Source organism: Megascapheus bottae, chromosome 5 (assembly GCF_031878675.1).
Source record: "Megascapheus bottae isolate mThoBot1 chromosome 5, mThoBot2.hap1, whole genome shotgun sequence".
In the NCBI taxonomy this organism is placed as follows: domain Eukaryota; kingdom Metazoa; phylum Chordata; class Mammalia; order Rodentia; family Geomyidae; genus Megascapheus; species Megascapheus bottae.
The window spans coordinates 45,860,960-45,884,211 of NC_143513.1; the positions used below are offsets into that span (position 1 = coordinate 45,860,960).

A 23,252-nucleotide genomic window follows, 5' to 3' on the forward strand; every position below is an offset into this window, starting at 1 on the left:
CTTGGTCACTCATAAGGTACTTTTTCATTAATTTTATTTGGAAATACAGTATTAATATGTATTAGTATGTGGTATTAATTTCGCTATAGAAAGCAGTGAGGGATGGGAAGTGTGAAATTTTACACAAGTACCCAAATCACTTCAAAGGGTTGCATCCCAGCTAATGTCTTCCTCTCCCACTGCCTCAATAATAACTGGAAAGTCTAATGTCCCTTCTGGGTGACTGCATTACCTGGCTCATGGAGTCCTTATGTATGTAGTGAACCTTGATCAGACTTAACACCTGTCATTCTCCTGTCCTCTTTCCCAGACCAGTTTCAGCAAACTTGATTATACTATTTTTCCACAAGTAAATAAAGCATTTGGGCCATATTTCTCCTCCTTTATTTCTGTTTGTCCTATGACAGTGAAACCCTCAATAGTACCATCCTATTATAGGACCTGTTTTACATTTCTGTCACTTTTTAGGTATGCTGACTACTGAGGGGTTTCATCATGGTATTACACAATTTTAATCAAATTGACCCCTACTGTCTTACTTACTCTCAATTTCCCCATTCCAATCACTGCTGAACAGCTTTCAGTGAGCATTATTTTCAATTTTGTCATTTCTGTTTTATGCTGTGGGGCTGAAGGCATGGATCAAGTGCAAGGCCAAGTTCATCCTCTAATACTGCTGAAACTTCTTACAAACCTTGTACTTTAACAGCTATTTAATGTTTTTAGACAATTGACTACTGTAACAAAGTTCCTTTCCCCCATTGTGCTTTTGGTTAAACCGTTATTGTCCTCTCTAACTATGATCATATTCATTTGTTTGCTTGAGTTGGGACCTGTACTTACACACTCATACAGCAATGTCCTGGAGTTAGTCTTTGTTTTGATTATTTGGATATCACCAATTTTCTTCAGTCTCAAATTAGTATGTTGATCACGTTGTCCTCCCCTCTACATACACATTTTCTTTGTTCTGAATTGCCTGTGACACTGATATCTTGAATTGATCCTCATGCCCTATTTTTTTCCTAATGCATTTATTTTTCTGGAACATTTTTTTTTCTCTGTTCAGTACTTTTTCTATTTTCACTTGCAATTTTTATTCCTGGTCTGCCTTTTTAATAGGGTTTTGGGAAAAAGAAAGGAATGTTAACCTGAAATACTGAATTTTTATAAATGGATGACTTTTGTAAAAATCAGTGGGTAATTGCCAAAGACAGGATGAGGTTTGATATGTAAAGATGTGTGTTTTTCATGAGAGTGAAATGCTATGTGATAGACCATGACAGTTGTTTGATTCCCTGCCCAATTCATTTTGAGGCTAAAGATGAGTTGGGTTTTTTTGGGGGGGGCGGGGAGGAGGTGGCACAAGGATTTGAGTCCAGTATTTTGTTCTTGCTAGGTAAGCGTTCTATCACTTGAGCCATGCTTCCAGCACCGAAGAATTAAATATGAAGCAATCAATAGCTATGGTTCATGTACTTGAAGGCATTGACTGAATTTCCTGGTAACTGGATTTAGGTACCCTGAAATAACATTTGAAAAGTAAAAGCAAAACACTAGAAAATGTGGATTAAAACAATTCAGGTGATATTTCCTTATTCAAAACCTAATGTGGCTTTTCAGGTATAGAAGATACCTGTCTTGGTTTTCTTCTAAGTGGTTCTTCAGAACTTTGTTCTTGCCGATGTATGCATAGTTGAATTCAGATTTCCTTTTTGCCATTTGGCATATGTGCTCTTCAGCATTGCATTTGTCTCCATGTCTGTATCTCTAAGGAAATTAATATTGCAAAAAGTTTTAAGGTGGGCTGGGAATGTGGCTTAGTGGTAGATGCTTGCCGAGCATCCATAAAACCCCTGGGTTTGGTTCTATACTACCACATAAACAATGCTAGAAGTGGTGCTGTGGCTCAAAAGCTCAGGCTCTAGGACTGGCAAAAAATAATAACTAAAAAATTATAAGGTTACAAGGACAGGAACAATGTAACAAAATGATAGCTAATGTGAATGTTGTAATCTTTCTGCAAAATTTAGTTGATAAGTGCTTTGATAAGACATTTCAGTTTTCCTCTGAAAGATAACTTGCCCTTAAGTAGAGTGAGGTCCCTGAGGAAAATATTTGTACAATACAAGATTGTGTGCAGTATGTTTCTGGATGAATAATGCCCACCTCAACATGATGGAATGCAGATCTATTCAGAGCCCAACTGGGTATCTGCCTGGGGTAGCTCAACCTGTGATCTGGAATCCAGGCTTGTGTAGTCACAATTCCCATCTTGGTAATCTACACCACAGGGAAAAAGGAAGTTTATTTCTATATAAGCAAAAGATAGCCTAGAGGACATGTGGAAATCCACAGAAGAAAGCCTTTGAAAAGGAAGGGGTGTTGATGAGCTAGCTACTTGGAAGTCCTCGGACCTGCTTCCATTTTTTTAAAATCTTGAGTGTGTGTGTGTGTGTGTGTGTGTGTGTTTAAACCTGTGTGTTCAAAATTGTTTGGAGCCTGGTAGCACCATTGGGAGGTGGTGGTGTGTGTCCTGGTGGGAAGAGGTCATGTCACTCTCCCTCATTTACTTGGCTGCCTGTGAGGTAAGCACTTCACCATTACATTCTCTGCCACAGCTGTGGAGGCAATGGGGCCAGGCTACTGGACTGAAAACCTCTGAAACTGTTGACTCAAACTAATTTAAAACTCTTCCTTGTGCTTACAAGGTTGGTGTTCTACTTGAGCTACATCGCCAGCCCTGTTTTTCTGTGGTGATAGTTTTGAGACAGAGTATTGCTTCCTGCCTGGACATATACTGGAGTCATGATCTGCCTACTCTAGGCTATCTAATCACGGGGACCCCTGAGTACATCCCACATCTACCTTCACCTTGTAGAGACACTGCTTTCCAGACTGACCTGGAACCTTGTCTTCCCAATTATAGCCTCTCACATAACTTGGGATGACAGATGCTGTGTCATCACACTGGGCTCTATCTAGTTAATGGGTCTTAAGCTTTTCTGTTTCAAACCATGATTCTTCCGATCTCAGCCTCTCAAGTTAGCATTATAGGCATGACCCACCACCACCTGGCTTATTATTTAGGTAGGGTTTTGCTTTTTGCCTGAGCTAGGCTGGGACCTTGATTCTACTACAGCGCTTCTCACATAGCTGAGATAACAGGTACACACAACCCAATGTCTGGCTTATTTGTTCAGTGGGGTGTTGCTTTGTCTCCCAAATAGCTAAGAGACTGTCCAACTCTAATCCTTTGTTCTCTGGAAGTTGATTTATCTCAGGTATTTTGTTAGAGTAATGGAAGGTTGACTAATGTAGCTGATCCTAGTTGTGACGTCACACCTGTCCTGCCTCCCTCCTTACTGCACTTCTCTGGTCCTTATAGGTTAGTTGTCACAGAGGCAGCTCCTGAGTGCTGTGGGATATTTATATATGGGAGCAGGCTATGACTGAAATGCTGGATGTTAGGTGTCAGTTTACAGTCACATTAGTCAAGTAAGGAGACTTAACTTCAGTCTAGTAAGAATCTTTTCAGCTACCAGTTGAATTAGGGTCTGGTGGTTTTATTTTATTTTATTGGGTGGTGGTTTTAAAGCATAGTTTCAGTAACATTTACTACGAAACTTAGGCATGGGAAATGTAGGTTCTTGGAATGTTACATTGCTTGGGTAAGTTAGCTCCAAATATAGACCACCAGTTGTGCTGGGGTTTATGAGCTTCATGAGAGTACTTGTGCACTGCAGGACGACAGAAGTACAGAATTTGTAGAAAGGTTTGTTGTTGCTCCGGTATAACTTGAGGTTTTCCCCCCGATATCTGAGCAATCTAAAACTCACACTTTTGTAAGTAATTTGCATGCCGTTTCTTTACTGAGACTAAATTATGATTCTTGAGTTTGGGAAGTCTCTTGCATGCATTCTGTGCTTCTGATTTCTAATAGGAATGGTTAAAACTTGATTTAAAAACAGTGACTTCCTGCTTGAAGAGGCATTGACTCTAGTGGAAGAAAAAATGACCATAACTCCCCCAGTAACGCTTCTTATTAACTTTGAATTAAGCCGGTTGTAATAGTTCTGGTTTGGTGCAAGCAGTGTCAATGTGAGTTATTTTTATAGTTTTTTTTTTTAAACCAGTACCTGGAGTGAGAAAATTAAATACAAGATGATTTTTCTATACACAACTATATTTGTCAGAATATTTAGGCAAATAGTTCTTAAATGACAAGAGAAAGGTTAGCTGTCAGCAGTAATGGAAATCAGGAAAAAAATTACTTTTCAGATCAAGTTATTAAAAAGGGTGTAGAGGATGCCGCTTTGCTGAGTGAGCACTTTTCAGGGGGAGGGGCCAGTGTGTGGTGGAGATTTGCTAGTAACAGGTTTCATCAGTCCTGTTGACTGTTCCCAGATGCCCTCATTTGGAGATGCCAAAGATAGCAGTGTGACAAACAGCTATGGCTTCTAGTTTTTGAGCCACGTGATTTTTTTTTAAAATCCATTTACCAGCAGAGCCTTTACAAGCCATCTGTGAGCTCTTAGTAGCTACAAATCATATTCAACTCCATTTTCTCTGCCAGCTCTTTATTCCCCACTTGCCTAGTGCCATTATTCATATTATAACAAACTGAAATAGCTGCTTCTTACACTGGAACTTCACCATGAAGAAGGAACTTTCAGAGTATGTCATAGCTACCTTAAGATTCTTATCTAATAAGAGATTTTATTAGTCCTATGATTACTGTTAAAGTCTTTTCCTTTTTTTGCGGGGGGGGGTGGCTATGATTTTCCTAGTGGGACTTCTGGTTTGTAAACAATGATTAAGCCTTAGTATGGAATTTAAGCAATAGCAATTACATTCTTGAAGGGGAAAGGAAGGCTCAAGGATATTAAGTCAGAACCCAAAATTAACCCTGTCATCAGTCACCAAACCTAAAATAGAAGCAGTGTTTGCTACAATGACCCCATGATACGACACATACAGCCTTTTGTTCCTGGTTAAACATTAGTATTTGAAATCAGCAAGTATAAAGGGATAATAAAATATAAAATACTTGTAGAAGAATGGTTTAGATATCTGAGATCATGTCTCAGCACTTTGGGGCCTTGGCTTTTATCTATAAGAGGGCTAAGATTTAAGTCCAAAGGCTTTTTTTATTCTACTTGCTGCTGGTGGTGCTGTTTTTTGTTTGATTTGGTGTCATGTCAACTCCCTCATGGCCATACTGGGAATCCTGCATTATCTATAACCAACAGGATACCAGTAGTACCTTATCTAAAAATTCTAGGGGATTGTGTGTTCTTCCTAATTACAACTCCTGATGAAACTAAAGTGCTTTATAGTTTTTAACTCTGGGGGGAAAAGCTAAATGAGTTTATGACTTTGGAAGCTCACTGTGTCTCTTAACTAATGTTCTGGAAATACCTTTCCCACAAATCAGAAGCTTGTGGATATTAATGAGGAATTGCTGGGCTTAGGAGTTTAGTCACAGGAAGATTCTTTTTTTCTGGATCTTTTACACATCCTCAATTGCATTTTCCATTATGAATTCTCCTAACCTGATAGTTCTTTTCATTCTGTTGTTGGGTATTGAATGAACACTAGAAAGCAAGCAAGCAAGAATCTCAGCAAGTGCTAGTGACTCAGACTTGTCATCTCAGCTTCTCAGGAGGCTGAGATCTGAGGAACAGTTTGAAGCCTGCCCAGAAAGGAAAGTTCCTGAGACTTTTGCCTCCAATTAACAACCAATTTAAACACACACACACACGCACACACACACCTCCAAGCTGAAAGTGGAACTCCAAGCTTAAGTGGTAGAGTGCTATGCTTGAGCAGAAAGTTCAGGGATAGCACCCACGGACCAGAGTCCCAACCTTCGAACCAGCAAAGTAAAAGGTTATAAAATGATAAAGGTGATGCATGCATTACCACATGCACAATATTTATTATATTAAGTACTGAAGTTCAAATAGATGTCACATGAGAATATTTGCATTCCATCTAACTACTTTTGCTGTATTGATTAACAGCATCAAATTTGTGAGAGAAATAGATTTTAAGCCTTAAATAAATATTTGAGGTGTTCCAATATGCCTAAGTGAGGCATTGTGGATTGACGTAAGATTACCAGTCTTTGTCTCAGGTATTTTCAGTCTATTGGAGGAGTCAACGATATAAGCAAAAAATTCAATCAAATACTGAGTCATTCTGCTAGGAGAAAATGAGCAGGACAAACAAAGACACAAAGGAGAGACAGATCTGTTCTCTTTTCTTGGTGGTGGGGATATTCCAGCTGAATCTAGAAAACAGGTATGGAAAAGAAAGGTATATAAGGTAAGACCCCAGAGCAACAAAGAGCCTTGTTCAGCTCTGCTACTTGTTAAATGCATGGTCCTATGCAATTCCTTGCTGATTGTCAGTGTCTTTGTTTGTTGGAAGAATGGAGGTCAGAATAAAGTATATTTAAAATCCATTCCAGGTTGGGCACTGGTGACTCATACCTATAATCCTAACTACTCAGGAATCTCGGATTTGATGATCTCAGTTCAAAGCCAGCCCAGGCTGTAGGATTTTTATTTCCAATTAACTATCAAAAAGCCAGAAGTAGAGCTGTGGTTCAATTGGTAAAGTGTTGTCCTTGAGCATGAAAACTCAGGGACAGCACCTAAACCCTGAGTTCAAGCTCCAGGATTGCCGTAACACACACACACACACACACACACACACACACACACACACACACACACACACACACACACACACACACACACACACCCTTTCTAAACAAAGTTCTGTATCACCACTAGAAACAGGCAGGTTGGTATCTGAAAGAGAAAGCTTTTTAATCTTTGGAGCTTGTCTTCCTAAAGCCTTTTTTAAATTTTTTTCTTTTGTTGTTTGCAGGGCTTGAACTCTGGGCCTGGGCATCATCCCTGAGCTCTTTAGCTCAAGGCTAGTGCTCTACCAGTTAATGATGTTTTCTTTATTCCAAACCTTTACAGTCACTAGACTAACTTTGTACTCACATTTATACCTAATCTTTAGGTACAAGAGACTTAGGACATTTCACCAGAATAAAGGAGAAAAAAAATTAATGATAAAAATCAAAGAAAAACAGACTCTGGGAAATGAGCTAGAATTGAGATATTTGAGAAGGAAAGCAGTATGTGAAGACAAAGGACATTACCATGTCATCAGAAAGATAATCTTATCACAGAATATGATAAGGTTGACTCCTGGCAAGCAAAGTAGAAAAAAAGAAATTTTGCAATATTTAGCAAAGTTTTTCTAGACCATAGTTCAACACTGAGCCTGTGAGTGGATCTTTCTCTGCTTGTCCAGCTTCCTGCTACCTTATGTAGAGCATTGTTGACAGACCTCTCTTTATCTTTTTAGGAGGGGAGTTTGGGTTTTTATTTAATTTTATTTTGCTGGTCCTGCCTGGTGATTGAACTCAGGGCCTGGTCACTATCTCTGAGCTTTGTGCTCTAGGTTAGCTCTCTACCACTTGAACCACAGCTCTGCTTCTACCTTCTTGGTAATTAATTGGAGATAAAAGTCTCAAAGACTTTACTGCCCAGGCTGTCTTTGAACTATGATCCTCAAATTTTAGTCTCCTGAGTAGCTAGGATCATAGGAATAAGCCCCCAGCACCAAGCAGGCCTGTGATGGTTAATGTCAGTGTTTTCTTCCAGGAACAATGAATGATTCCATCCAGGACACAAACTCTCATGGTGTGCATGAAGATGGAAAGCTCTATGTTGTGGATTCCATAAATGACTTAAATAAATTAAACCTCTGTCCTGCCGGATCCCAGCAGCTCTTCCGTATGTGTGCCTGGATTGGCTTGCTCACCCTTTCTGGGTTCAGACTACTTAAATTTAGCAAAGGCTAATATGGATATGGGGGCAGGGGGAGAGGGGATGAGACGGGCCACTAAGGATATTCTTGGACAAAGATGCCAACTTCATTTTCTACTTACAAATTGTCTAATTAAAGGATGTGTGTGGGGAAGGATACTAGAACAAAAAAATTGAAAACAAAATGTGTATTACAATTAGAGTTCTCTGAGTTTCTTATCTAGCTTGAACACTGGCATTTAGACAAAAGGGGTAATTGTCCAATAGGCATGTGTTTTATGCAGACATTAAACTTACTGCTGGAATTTCATGTTTGCCATTCCCATTCTAAAATCCTCCCTCAGATCTTGCTTTTGATTTTATTATTAGTGTCACTTTATCACTTGCACCACATGATTTTAGTTCAACACATCTTTCTTATGCCACCCCTCCTTCCCCACCCTTTCCTGTGGGTCTGAAGCCCTCTTCCCCAACCAATCTTAGCAACCTTCATGGTTCCATTTTCACAGGTGTACATAGTATTCTGGCCACATTCATCCTTCTTCATCCTTTCACTTAGTTACCTTCCCCACTCCCCTTAATACACTCAGCCCAGACCAGATCTATGTTTTATATTCCTGTCAGTCACTCTTTTTAGTATTGTTCACTGGTCAAGGGAGTTTTACTGTGGCACTTCACATAGTATTTTAATTGGATTGACTCCTTTGTTTACTTTCACTTGACTCTTCCCCATTACCCTCTGTTATTCATCTCAGAGGGTTTGGTCTTCTTACGCATAGTAGGTGTTCCAAATAGAGCTGTTTGCTAGAAGGGGAGCAGGGGCAGTGTCTTTGGAAGAAGGCAACAGAGCCTCCATCTTTCCTAACCTTTTTCTTCCTAATGCCCTTCCTAAGGAACTATTTCTGTTCTTAGTCATGTTTGTGTGCCAATTCACATTTCACTTTATAGCTGACACAGTCCAGTAATTTTCCAAAGAGGTCCAAGGACATAGCTTAAGCACTCTCATTCTCTGAATACCAATGTAGAAAAAGGTAAACAATGCCCAAAATTGCTCTGGTCCAAAGACATTCTTAGTTATGTAAGTCACTTTCCAGGGTTGTCAGAGGAAAAATGGCAGTAATCACCACTCAGCTCTCAGACTGTAGGGCACTGTTCTTTTCTGCTTCCAGGTTGTAAGCTGAGGACATTTTGTCATTGTTTCTTTGCTCCCTCTAGCTCTGGAAGTGAAAATCCCAGACCTTGGCACAAACTCTGGAAATGGAAGCCGGAGTCTGTTTTTCCTGGGGTTGCTCATTGTGCTGATTGTCAGCCTGGCATTGGTGTTCTTTGTGATCTTTCTAATAAGTAAGTACCCCTGAAGAAGCTGTTCTCATAGCCATCGCTTAACATTGTTCCTGGAATGAGTCAGGCTAGAAGGGCTTCTATGGAAAGTCACAGGGAGAAGGACCACTTTGAGTGAACCCTGTGGTTGGTCCCAGGATAGAGCGATGGAGACCAGGCCACAGCCTAAGTCTGTGGTCCCAGAAGATCACCAACACCTATGGTAAGTATTTATAGGATTCTTTAAATTTTTCTGAGAGTCCCTCGCTGTCAAATGGTAGGCAACTTGTTCTAGTGAATTCTTGATTTTCTTTATTCAATCTATAGGGTTCTCCATGAACATCAGGCCTAGACCAGACAGTTATATTCAGATTACAAGCTTCTTCCCAGTTTTTCCTCACTTGTATATTATTTCAGCTTCTTCCCTGTTCAATCCTGCCCAGGCTGGCATCCTGCACCTGAGAGAATTTGCTCTGAGCATATTATCCCCTTGAGTAATAGCATGGGCATTTTCACATGAGCAAGTTGCCCTAGAGACACCCTGGACAGACAGTGTAACCTGAAATCTGTCCTGGATATCATATGCCCCTTTGGGATACGGTCCCTTCGTCCTGCATGTAGCCCTCACCAATAGAACCCTCTGTTTTTCTCTTTCAGCTCATCCCTCTATACTTTTATCTGGAATCATTTCTACTCAATCCCAAGCCATATTAGAAAGCAAGGAAGTTGGGTCATCTTTGATACCGTTTCCCATGTCTCTCATCCTGTCCTTTCTTCTGCCCCCTTATGTTTGTAGATCTCAGCAGTTCTAAATGAGAATTGTAGCTTGTAGCTCTGGAAAATTTTAGTCCATCCAAGAGCAGATGACATGGAGGCCAAGATGAAGTGTGTGGGGGCGTGTAGAGTGCATGGTCCTCACATTGCCTTACGTAACTTCTTTTCTTCCCCACTGTCTATGGGATGGTGGGGAGGAGTGAGGTTTAATTGCTTCATTATGAAGTAGTTCCGTATGAATTCAGTGCCCCATGTTTGCTAGACAAGTGCTCTACCACTTGAGCCATACCACTACTCCTTTCATTACTTTTCTCTCACCCTTTCATTGAATGCTCTTTTGCACTTGGAAGCTAATATGTGAATTATTCTTACAATAATGGTAAACTTTCAAGGGTATTTCCTGAGATGTTAAGGCAATGTAAGTCAATGCTCTGCCCTTTGGTGTATCTGCATGAGCCATTATTGCTCAGTTAAACTAATAGGAAATTTCAGGTATGTCTGTAAACATATGAGTAACCCAAAGGGAATTCTCTCTTCAGGGACATATGTAGCATGATGAAAGGAAATGATAATAACAAATGCTATCTATTCATGTTTACTCAGTTCGTAGTACTGTGCCAAGCATGAGATGTCTGTTTGCTCAAAACCTAACAGCTATCTAGAGCAGATCCATGATTATTATTCTGGTTTACTAATAATGCAACTGAAGCTTCATATGCACAGGGCCACAAAGCTAATTAACTGCCCAGTCAGAGCTCTAATACTGCGGGACATCGAACACCATGCACTTTAATCACCATTAATTAATTCCTCTAAATGAAATAAGGTTTACTTTGTGTTTTACTTTACTTTTGAATTGTATTTATTATATTTGCCTTGAATGTTTTATAACAGGAACAAAAGTTCATAAGAAACAGATGGGACTAGAGAAGAGTGTCAGTTGTTGGGCGCAGTGGCTCATGCCTGTAATCCAAATTTCCTGGGAAGCAGAGACAGAGGAGATTGTGGTTCAAGATAAACCCTGTCAGCAAGAGTCCATTACAAAATCAAGCAGGGCATAATTCCAGCTATCAAAGATTTGTAGACCCCAGACAAGAGTGAACCTTTATCTAATAATAATAATAACCAAAGGAAAAGGGAGTAGGGAGGAATGTGACTCAAGTGGTCGAGTATCTGTTCAGTGAGCACAGGGCACTCAGTTTAAACCTCAGTACTGCCAAAAATTAAAAAAAGAATATCTTTATTGGATAATCTTCTCTGTAAGACATATTAAAATCACCTGAAGTGAGTTTGTCCTTCCACATGGTGAGTTTACCCTTTAAAATGGCATCTGAGATTCTTGTTTTACTCATGAAAGACTAAGGAGAGCTTATTTGTCTATTAGATGTAGACCTGTGGTCCCCTGGTGTGAGATTCAGGAGTTGTGTAGCACTCTGCTGCTTGTGTGGGAGCAAGAACAAATCTCTTGGTGGTTTTCAGAAAAACCTCACTCTGGCCTAAGATCAGATTTGCCACAGACATCTTCAATGAACTTGACCTGTGCTCAATTTTATCAGGGGGGCCATTTTGCTCTTGGTGGTGATTTGAGCAAATGTATATTCTCTTAACTACAGTTCTTCTACTCTATGTCTAGCAGTTTTACCCAAGAGAAATAAGACTATCCTGATGTTGTTCTTTTTTTTTTTTTTTTTTTTTTTTTTTGCCAGTCCTGGGCCTGAGCTCAGGGCCTGAGCACTGTCCTTGGACTTTCTCAAGGCTAGAGCTCTACCACTTGAGCCTCAGCACCACTTCTGGCTTTTTTCTATGTATGTGTTACCGAGGAATCGAACCCGGGTCTTCATGCATGCTAGGCAAGCTCTTTAACCACTAGGCCAAACTCCCGGCCCCTGATGTTGTTCTTATGAAACTGTCAGGCCTCGTGCTTTAGTCATAATCATAGCCATCATGCAAATGAGGAATCATGAATAAGGAAAAATAGATTACTCTGGGTGTTCTCTGCCTCTGCTGGCAGTTTCACGACCCAGTGGTTTATTCCACAGAGCACTAGTTCCAAGGAAGTCAAATATTTCTTTGAAGAAAAGACATGCTCTGGGGTTCAAACAAGTGGAAACTATTGGCCTAGGCACTGTTTCAGGTATTTAATTACTTGTGAATCCTCAAGGGAGCAGGTAGGTACACAATTTTGATGTAAGATTTTTGTCCATGGAAATCACCGTCCACCTTTTCTTCCCCAAAGCAATTTATTTTAGAACCAGTGTACTGTGGAATAGACAGACTTAAATATGGTGACCAATGTGATAGAATTATAAGACAGAAACATTTCCCTGAAGCTGGTGATTTGAGTGTAGCCACATTGGAGGCTGAGATTAAGGTTCAAAGCCAGCCTGGGCAGACAAGTTTTTGAGACTCTTATTTCCAAGTAAGCAGCAAAAAGCCAGTAGTGGATGTATGGCTCACATGATAGAGTGCCAGCCTAGAGTAGAGAAAGCCAAGTATAAGGACAAAGGTAGTAGGTAGTAGCCCAAGTAGGTAGTATATGCTGGGCTTAGCAGCACATTACTTATCATCCTGGTCTCATGTCTTAGACACCATTTCATCCAACATAATTCTAGACACGAGAGGAGTAACCACTATGCAGACAATGTGTCCCAAGACCTCGAGGCGAAATATTTTGCATGTTTGTTTATGAACTAGTCCAGCAACACGTTATCAGCACCAATAGTTTTGAAAAGTATCTTTGAAAAAAAATGCCTGAAATGGATATAAGGGTTTCAAGATATAGTACTGATTTTGTGCTGTATTTCTTGAAAATCTGTGAGATGTAGACCTCAAAGGATTCCATCCCTTCTTTCACTGACCTTCCCAGGGTTCTGTTCAGAAAATATTGTGCTGTATTCTGAGGAGTGGTCTGAAAAGAATTATTGCACACTCATTATTTGCTGGTAATTCACAACCAGCAGACACTTCAAATTAGGCTGGGACCCAAGCAATGTCACTAAATGATGGGAATGAGACAGTAGAGCAGTCACTTCTGGGAAGGAGTCAGGCATACTGGGAATTTCCTTAGTTGCTTCTGGTGAGATCCTCCTTGGCAAGAATTTATGTGGAGTTGCCAAAAGTGATTTAGCCTGAGAACCAGAGGCTGTGGATATCATTCACTCGAGAATGCCAGTCTTCATCAGTATCTCTCTTGGGATTCTGGGAGCCATGTATCCTGAATAAAGGCTTCACACTCAGTTGAACACACACACACACACACACACACACACACACACACACACACACACACAAACACACGCATGCTCTGATGACCCAAGCAGAACATACCAGAAATTGGTGTCTCATGGTCTCTTCCACTTTGCAGTTCAAACTGGAACGAGGATGGATGATGTGTCAAGAAGACTAACAGCTGAAGGAAAGGACATAGATGATCTTAAGAAAATCAACAACATGATCGTACAGCGACTTGACCAACTGGATTCTGAGCAGAACTAAAGACAGCGTTGTCCAAGAGCAGCCGCTCACAGCTGGAGCATCTCTTTCCTAAGAGCTTAGGAACAGGGAAAGCACACAAAGTGCACACCAGGCAACATATGATCTGATCAACAAAACCAGCTGGGTTAGGATGTGAGCAGTGCCAAGATGGTGGACGTGGAGGTACAGCTGGGAAGGGACAAATACAATTCTGCCCCATTGACTGGTGGCTTCATCTGTGGTGGGTATTAGGGTAGGTGGCCAACATGGAGGAGTTATCCACAGAAGTCCAGTGTATTCAGCTGCGTCCATACAACTTTCTTTCCAAAGGAGCTTGGTCTAGAGTAAGTTCACTGCCAATGAAGGCCCATGAGGACTCATAACTTGCAACTCACTGAAATAATATGTGGAAGGGAAACTTGGGGATTCCTCTTTCTCAAAGACATTCTTCTACTCAGGTGATTAGACTTTTACTCTGCTTGCCAGGGTCAGCGATGGGTGGGCTTCAGAGAAGTTGCTGTCTGGTGATTGCTAGGGAGAACAGGAGTTATAATTATGGGTCCCACGGTGTGGCTGGGAGTCAGCAGAGTAAGCCTAGCTAATGAATTCTGTTGTTTGCTGAGCACTTATTTCTTGTACGCTCTCCTGCCCCAGAGGAGCTCATGAAAGAATGGAAGAGAGAAAATACAGACCTCAGGATCCTATTCATTAATCTGAAGGAAATCTGACAGATTTGTGAGCTTTGATCAACAATAACAGCCAATTGTTTATCTGGAGTATTTCCATCCAGTCTTGTTTTTGCACAAAATTTAAGGCATGTGGCATATGACATAAGATACAGTGCAAAATAAATGGTTTAAAAGGATATGAATCACAGATAGTCCTTTTTTTTAATAGGCAAGTCAATTAAAGAGTATGTAGCAATTTCATTTGGAGTGACTTAAAATCAGAATCATCACATCTTTGTTTTGAATGGGGACCTCCTGTCCCAAATGTACAGAGGAATTACCATCATGTAAGTCAGGTGAAGTTTTTTCTGAACAATGTCTCCCCTTCCCTATTGCTGTCTCCCAGTTTTTCCTTTTATTCTCCACCCACACTTGTGTAGTTCATGTTCAACAGTGTTCTGGGATTATCACAGCTGCATTTGTTTGCCCTTTGTGCCTCCATTTCTGTGCCCTCTCTTACCCACCCAAAGACAGATAAACGAACACACAAGGCAAAAGAAAAAACAAACATAACAATATTTGTTTCCATTTCCTGGAGTTAATTTTTTATAAATATGTATTTTATATGTACCATAGGTATTGCATCTTTGGTCCTCTCCTAAGAAAATCTTAATGGAACCCGTCTTATATTCAGTTCAGTCTTGTGTAGAAACAAGCAATTTGTACATATTACATCTATATTTCCTTTATCATAGAAGAGAAATAGAAGCAGACCTATATGAAATCACATAATTGATCATACAGAAGTTCAAGAAAGTTTCTATTTTCATTTCATTTAATTGTTTTGGTTTGGATTGGCACTAGGTTTAAACTCAGAGCCTTATGCTTGTGTTCAGCTTTTTCCTTTACAGCTAATTCTCTACCACTTGAGTCATATTTCCACTTGCCAGCTTTTTGCTAGTTAATTAGAGCTAAGAGTCTCATATTTGTCTGCTCAGGCTAGATTTGAATCACAATCCTCATATTTCAACCTCTTGAGTGGCTTGAATTGTGAGCATGAGCCATTGGTGCCCAACTATAGGTGTGTGTGTGTGTGTGTGTGTGTGTGTGTGTGTGTGTGTGTGTGTGTGTGTGTGCTTTTTGGCCAGTACTGTGGGGAGAGGACATAAAGATAACTGAGGGCAGGGTCAGCACCCACGGCATGGAATAGAGAGGCCTCTTATAAGACTAGGGGAGGCAGAGGTGACATATTACATGGTGGGTAAAGAATGAACAAGCTCCAGGAATTCAGAACAGAATTTAGAGGAAGCCATGACCCTCATGTTTTTGTTTTGTTTTGTTTTTTTCCTGAGCTCCCCTGACTATCAAGAATTGTACTGGTGGTGAATTTGTGTACATAATAAGATCCTCGTATATCGTTACAGCAAAAGGTTAAGATGATTGTGTTTATATAAAAGAAGAAGAAATATGAAGTATGTTTGTTTTTTTTTAAAGGCACACACGTGAATAAAGTCAATAACTATGTTCCTATTCAGAGTGAATAAATTGGAGGCACAGTGTTATAAATTATGTAACCACCAGGTGGCAGTATTGTTCTAAATTGAACCTCAATTGTATTTATACTAACTTGGATTCCTTGTTTAAGAACAGAGACAAATTGATGTCTGTTTTTGATTATATAGCACACACTTGCCTTCTTTGGTACTTTTTATACCAAAAAGGAAGAGACCCATGAAGGAAGGAAGGAAGGAAGGCAGGAAGGAAGGAAGAAAGGAAGGGAGGGAGGGAGGGAGGGAGGGAGGGAGGGAGGGAGGGAGGGAGGGAAGGAAAAAAAGCAAGGCAAAAAGCCTGCCCCATAGGGGCAGCTTCCAATGGAACATGAGGATCTAGCTCCTAATGTTAGCTTTGGGGCTTTCCCCTCATCTGGAGAAACCAAAACCATCCCATTTCCACATCTCTTTATTTATTTATTTTTTATTTTGGCAGTTGTGAGGCTTGAACTCAGGGCCTGTGCCCTCCCTCTGTCCCTGAGCTCTTCAGCTCAAGGCTAGCTAGCACTCTACCACTTTGAGCCACAGTGCCACTTCAGTTTTCTAGTAGTTAAGTGGAGATGAGTCTCACAGAGTTTCCTGCCTGCAGTGATTTCGAATCAAGATCTCAGACCTCAGCCTCTTGACTAGTTCAGGATTACAGGCTTGAGCCGCCAGTGCCCGGCCCACATCTTCTTGACGTGTTTTTTTTGTTTTTCTTTCTTTCTTTCTTTTTTGGCTAAGGAGGCTCTTGCCACAGGAGATGTCTTTATCACTTCTCTATCATCATGCATACTGATGTTGATGGAGAGGGCTGGGTAGCTGTGTGGTCCAGGTTATTAATATAATGCCCTCCAATGGGAGTTTACACATCAAACTCAACAATGATGTCACTCACTTCTAACTAGACCATGTGGTCAAAAGTGAGGCATCGTCGTCATCATCATCATCATCATCATCATCATCATCATCGTGGTTGTCACCACCTCATCATCATGCTATAAACTAGACAACTAAGGTCCCCATTAGGATTTCCACACTAGCAGCATTTACTCAACGGATCTCCAGACGCAGTGTGCTCTCAGTGGTATGTGTACTATTCTTATAAACAGCCATCCACATGTCTCACCTCATCTCATAGCTGCGGCCCTGTCCAGGGATCCCTTTTCATTATCAGACCTTTGTGAGCTCAGCTTTCCACATCTCTGTAGAGAGAGGGACAATTGAATAGAAGACACCTAATGTTTGCAATAAGGCCCCAGTTCTTCCCGAGGGACCTGTCAGGCAAGCCCCCGCCTTTGTAGAAGCTGATTGAGCAAATTCCATTCTCCCTTTTCTGTGTTGCCCACTTGGAAAGCCAGCATGGAACAAATAATACAGGAAGTCCCAAAGTCCTTCTGACTGAGGTCAGGCTTCCTAAGCAGAACACTCGTGGGCTGTGTGACCAGCCTGGATTCCAAGGAACTCTTTGCTCTCCCAAAGGCATTGTATTAGCTTACAAAAGTTTAACTTGTGAAAAAGTGCAAGTTTTTCAAGAGTTGTTTTGGAAACGTATTTCATTCCAAGAATCTGAAGATGCCAAGCAGTTTATAATGTTTACTTCTCAAACAAAAGCTGTTAATATGTTTATTGAACTCACAAAGTGCACACGAAACGAAGTTTATTTAGTATGTTTATAGCATTTTGAAATTAACATCGTGATCCTTATTTCTCAGAATTCCAATAGGGTTTTAGAAGTTCATTAAACAAAAACACCAACATACATAAAAAGGGGAAAAAAATCACCAATAAGAGGTATTAAATCCCCTGGCTGAAAGTCATCAGGCTTGAAGCTTTTATTTTGTTTTGTTTTAAGGAATGGGGAAGTATCTCTAATCATATTGAAACCATTTTGTGGAAGATTGTTTAAAATCTTGAGGGAAAGAGACAAATGTTGTGAAATATCATCTTGAGATAATTGTTTTAAATAGAAAAGAAAGGAAAGAAAAGTGATTGCCACTGTTAGTTTTATTTAATGAACTGTCCTATCTTCATTCCTTTGAGACAGCACCATCCAATAAAAACATAATTTAAGCCACTTAGGTTAGTTAAATTTTCTAGCAGACATATGATAAAAAGGAAAAAATTCATAATTCCTATCATGGAGCTTTTTTCTTTTCTTCTCTTTTAATGTATAGAGGCATTATAGTTATATGCGTCAGATAGAAAGTGCATTAGTTTTCACACACTGATATCCCTTCTCATATCATGGACTCTTTAACTCCTATTTTCTGCATAAAGAACAGGAACATGTTTTGCTCTCTTTTTGATATTTCTCCCTACTTTAATTTTGTTATTTTACAATAAATCTTTTCTAATATGTAAAAAAAAAAGTCAAAACAAGATTAAGGGAGAGACATTTCTAATACTAAAATATTTTTTTTCCAGTGGAATAAAATTCAGCATTTCTGTCCTATTTCAGTACTGCTTCATAGGTTTGGCTTGTAAATTGATCCTACTAATACATAGGAAACAGAAGGGATCAATTATGAATTGAATGATTCAAAGTTCAATTTTGAGAATCCTTTTACACTGAAAAAAGAAACAGGAGATTGGCATCGAAAAAGCTAGGACAAACTCCCTAGACAATCATTTTGAAGAAAAAGGGTGACCCAATGCAACAGCGATACTGGCAAGGGGAGGAGTCAGGGAGAAATGAGGAGGGAAATAAGGATGTTTGACAAGAATTGTACTCATCTCCCTACTTAAGTAATTGTAACTCCTTTACAAGAAATACCTTATACAATAGAAAAGAAAAGAAAAGCACAGGTCTTCTTGATGGAAGACAACCAGAATGTGGCCTCAGGATAACATTTTGGATTTTTTCCCCTATATTTTAGTAAAATTTGTTTAAACTAGGAATTAACATTATTCCCAATTTGTGGTGGGAATTATCTATAAAATTTTCCTTGTAGAATACTTTCTAAGAGAAAAAATCTTTTAATTAGGATTTAGTGTGTATAGTAGCTATTAGTTTATTGAAGTTTTCCTCTTTCAAAACATTTTTCCTGGGGCTGGGAGTTTGGCCTAGTGGTAGAGTGCTTACCTGGCATGTGCGAAGACCCAGGTTTGATTCCTTAGCACCACATACATAGAAAAAGCTGGAAGTGGTGCTTCCAGCTCAAGTGGTAAAGCTCTAGCCTTGAGAAAGCCCAAGGACAGTGCTCAGACCCTGAGCCCAAGCCCAGAACTGGCAAATAAAAGGAAAACAACAAAAAACCCTTTTTGCCACTTTCTATTTTTTCATAATTTGCCTGCCCACTCAGTATGGTTTTCTAATATATTGCAATAGCTTTGAACTATTTCCTAGAAAAACAAGTATATATATGTGTATATATATATATATATAATATTTTTGCCAGGTCTGGGGCTTAAACTCAGTGCTTGGGCATTGTCCAAAGCTAGCTTTCTACTACTTGAGCCACAGAGCCACTTCCAGCTTTTTCTGTGTATGTGGTGCCGAGGAATCAAACCCAGGGCTTCATGCATGCTACCACTGGGCAATGCTCCTGGCTCAACAAGTGAATAATGAACATTCTATCACAGAACATGGTGCTTTCTCAGGCTCACTTGCTGAATTAATCTAATATTTTATCTATTTTTCCAAATGCTTGACTTCTCATGGGAGGAAAATTGCTTTCTACATTGCATTTAAGATTTACCATGTTCTTTTCCCCCCAAATTCATATTGAAAAGCAACTACACATTCTCTTTTTTTTTCTAAAGTGGTAGCTTTCTCTGGTATTTTGACTATAATGCCTAGTTAGCTTTATCACAGAATGACTTATATAACACAAAGTTTAAGAATTGAAAAAGTTAAAAAAAAACCCTTAAAAAAAAAAACAAAAATCCTTAAAATCATGTGAAAGTAATCCCTTCTTTCCAAGGCAAGAATGTGAGTTTAATCAGTACCAATCATTCCATATTTTAATGCTAAATCTTTTAACTTTCAGCTACTCTTTTAAATAATAAAATGAAATGTAAACAGAAACATCAATTTAATATTGTTGTTTACTATTTTGCTTAAAAATCCATATGTACATATAAAGCCTATAAATATTTATCAAAATACATGATTAAAGATATATATCATATTTTAACTGATATGTCAGAAAGGAACTTTTCTTGATACTTTTATGCATTTAAAATTTCTTATATATATCTTCAAACTTTAGCAAGCAAAAGGAAATAACCACATAAATTCTAATAAATACAAAAATAGTAATAAAGCCATTCCTCTTTAAAAATAAGTCCAAACTTGAACTTCATGTTATCCGTTTAAAACTTTTATCCAAATATGTTGATGTATGTATTTTAGAACCTAATTGCATATATTTTCCTATTGTGCCTGGCTTATAAAAATAAGTAAATCTGGGGCCAGGAATTTGGCCTAGTGTTAGAGTGTTTGCTTAGCCCGCATGGGGACCCAGGTTTGATTCCTTGGTACCATATACATAGAAAAAAAAGCCAGAAGTGGTGCAGTGGCTAAAGTGGTAGAGCTCTAGCCTTGGGAAAACTAAGGACAGTATTCAAGGCCTGAGCCCAAGCCCAGGACTGGCAAAAAAAAAAGTATGTCCATTAATAATGGGCATATACTATTTAAATTTTATTACTTTCAGAAGAGGAGCCAAACCAGAAGTTATAAAATTGTTTCAGTCAAACTCTGAAACTAAATGACTTACAAGAAGGGTTAAATAATCATTGCCATCTTTTGTGCTTGTTTTCAATGCACTTAATTTTAGCAACAGGACAAATTATGGGACATTCATAACACCATATACAGGACAGTATTGAAAAAGTTGTACAAAAATTGCACACTAGACATTATCAGGTATATCTATTTGAAATCATTCTTGAAAGGCCTGTGATTTCAGGGAATTCTGAAAATACCTAGAAGAGGAAGCAAGTCATGAGAACTAGCCAAATTGCTTCATACTAACCTATGTAGCTGAAAATGTTGTGGTGAGAGATGATGTCCCAACTGAAACAACTTCAGACCAGTCATCGCATTGGTAATCAACACACTCAAGTTATTCTAGGTGTGGGGATTTTCTTTTCTTGGGCTTTTGTCATCTTAGCAACTCATGGGACCAGGAACAATTTTTATCCCATCCGCGTCTTAATTTCCATTTATTTACTTATTCTATTTTTTCACCTATGAAAACATTAGCTGTCTATGTGGATGGAAATAAAGCTATATATTGACAGCCACCATAAGCCAGAGTATCTTGTATATACATATTTCTAAAGAGAAATAAAATCATTACAAGACAATATGTGGATATCTTAAGCTTGTGTAAAGTTCATGTTAAAGGGAAAAACAGTCCAGACAAAGCAGTAGATTAGGAGATGTTCATAAAATGTGTGAGAAGAGTAGTTACTATTTGTAATATGATTCAAAGACAAAAGAAGCCACATAGAAGACAAATGCGTAAGTATTATAAGCACAAAACATTTAGAGAAAGCCTGAACCTGAAAAGGAAATATGTTAAAAAAAATAACCATTAGGAAGGCAATGTAAATGAAAACCAGATGCAAGAGAATTTGTACACACTGGGTCTTGAAGTACTTAAATGAATAGCATTAAGTTCTAGTTAAGTTCTGAAAAAATGGTCCTAGGCATTTTTTTTTTTGATGGGTCATGGGGCTTGAACTCAGCCTGGGCACTGTCCCTGAGCTCTTCAGCTCAAGGCTACCACCCTACCCTTGAGCCAAGCCTCATTTCCCTTTTTCTACAGGTTAATTAGAGATAAGAGTTTCAGGTCCTTTTGTGGCCAGGCTGGCTTTGAACCTTGATCCTCAGATCTCAGCCTCCTGAGTAGCTAGGATTACAGGTGTGAGCCACCACTCCTGGCTTTAGGCATTATTTTTTAGTGAATAAAATAGTGTAACAAATCTTGGTAATACTTTAGAAATTTAAAATATGGGTTGGGGCTGGGAGTTTAGCCTAGTGGTAGAGTGCTTGCCTAGCATGCACGAAGACCTGTGTTCAATTCCTCGGAACCACATACATAGAAAAAAGCCAGAAATGGTGCTGTGGTCAAATGGTAGAGCTCTAGCCCTGGGAAAGCCCAAGGACAGTGCTTAGGCCCTGAGTTCAAGGCCCAGCACTGGCAATAAAATAAAATAAAATATGTTTTGATGATTAGTTTCACTCCCAAGAATCTATTTTCCATAGTATAGTACTCATTTACAAAGTTATACACAGAAAACTGGTACCTTTATGAATTGCTCATGAAGCAAAACATTCGGAAAGAAAAACTAGAGTACACCAAAATACCTTTACTCTAGATAGACACTAACTTTCAAATATTATTTCTCGGTTCTTCTAAGAAAATTAGTTCAAAATAAGCAAAAGACTGCAAGATAAAATAAACAGACTTTCCAACATATGTGTATATGTGTATTTGTATATGTGTGTCTTTGTAGGCTTATTTGTAAACTTATATATATATATATGCATAAACACACATACTTTGGTCTGTATGTGTTATAATAACAATGTATGTGTTGTAATATTAATTGCTAATATTTCCTTGTTTTGTCCTAGGTACTGTTCTCAGCACTTTATATGATTCCATGAATCTGTAGAACCATCCATCTTAAGAATTAGAGATTAGTATTCTCACTTTCTATAAAACATGTCTGCATTATATGATGGGTGGGATTACCTTGATGTAATTAATCTCCAGAACCCACAGGCCTTCACTGTTCCAGTGATTATTTCATTTTTTTTTCTTTTTGCCAGTCATGGGGCTTGAACTCGGGGCCTAAGCATTGACGTTGGACTTTTCTCAAGTCTGGTGCTCTACCACTTGAGCCACAGCACCACTTCCAGCCTTTTTCTATGTATGTGGTACCGAGGAATTGAACCAGGGTCTTCATGCATGCTAGGCAAGCACTCTACCACTAGGCCAAACTCCCTTCCCCCCCAATGATTATTTCAAATCAGTGAAGTCAGGACAACGCACCAGTATTTGTATTAAGTACAGTAATGACTTTTTCATTCATATATATATATATATATATATATATATATATATATATATATATATATATTGCCAATCCTGGGGCTTGAACTTAGGGCCTGGGCACTGTCCTTGAGCTTTCTCAGGGCCAGAACTCTACTGCTTGAGCCACAGAGCCACTTCCAGCCTTTTCTATGTGTGTGGTACTGAGGAATGGAACTCAGGGCTTCCTTCATGCTAGGCAAGCACTCTACTTTTTAACTTCTTTGGTTTTAGTCTATACTTTTTTGATACTGGGGATTGAACCTAGGACATTGTACTTGCTAGGCAAGAGCTTTGCCTCTGAGCTGTATCCCAGCCCAACCCCTTCACATTTTTATGGTCAAACAATTGAGTCAGAAAGTAACAAAGGCCAGGTTGTAACTTGCTGGTGTGAATTTCTCTCTGTGAAAGGTTGGAGAGGGCAAAAAGTTGGACCAAGTTTTGTGAAAACAACTGTCAAAAATATGAATGATGTAATTGTCAGGATTATGTGGAGATTATCAGAGGGGGGGGAGGAAGGGAGGAGGAGAGAGAAAGCGAATAAGTAATGTTTTATAGGAATAATGCAAACCAGATGCTGGT

The 23,252-nt window shown here is 39.2% G+C and overlaps 1 protein-coding gene across 1 annotated transcript; it reads left to right on the forward strand.

The window, feature by feature from the left end:
• Positions 1–7,373: 7,373 nt before the first annotated feature.
• Lsmem1 (leucine rich single-pass membrane protein 1) lies at positions 7,374–14,280 on the forward strand. Its single transcript, XM_090332332.1, has 3 exons — positions 7,374–7,823; positions 9,072–9,200; positions 13,315–14,280. Exons 1-3 carry the CDS (start codon positions 7,697–7,699, stop codon positions 13,443–13,445), a joined length of 387 nt encoding a protein of 128 aa, XP_090188458.1. The 5' UTR covers positions 7,374–7,696; the 3' UTR covers positions 13,446–14,280.
• The last annotated feature ends 8,972 nt before the right edge of the window (positions 14,281–23,252 follow it).

What these genes read in the sequence shown, in the direction of transcription:
- Lsmem1 (XM_090332332.1), top strand. Translation starts at nt 7,697, where the DNA reads ATGAATGATTCCATCCAGGACACAAACTCTCATGGTGTGCATGAAGAT. An exon ending in CGGATCCCAGCAGCTCTTCC is followed by an intron (nt 7,824 to 9,071) that starts GTATGTGTGCCT and finishes TGCTCCCTCTAG; the next exon opens with CTCTGGAAGTGAAAATCCCA. An exon ending in CTTTGTGATCTTTCTAATAA is followed by an intron (nt 9,201 to 13,314) that starts GTAAGTACCCCT and finishes TCCACTTTGCAG; the next exon opens with TTCAAACTGGAACGAGGATG.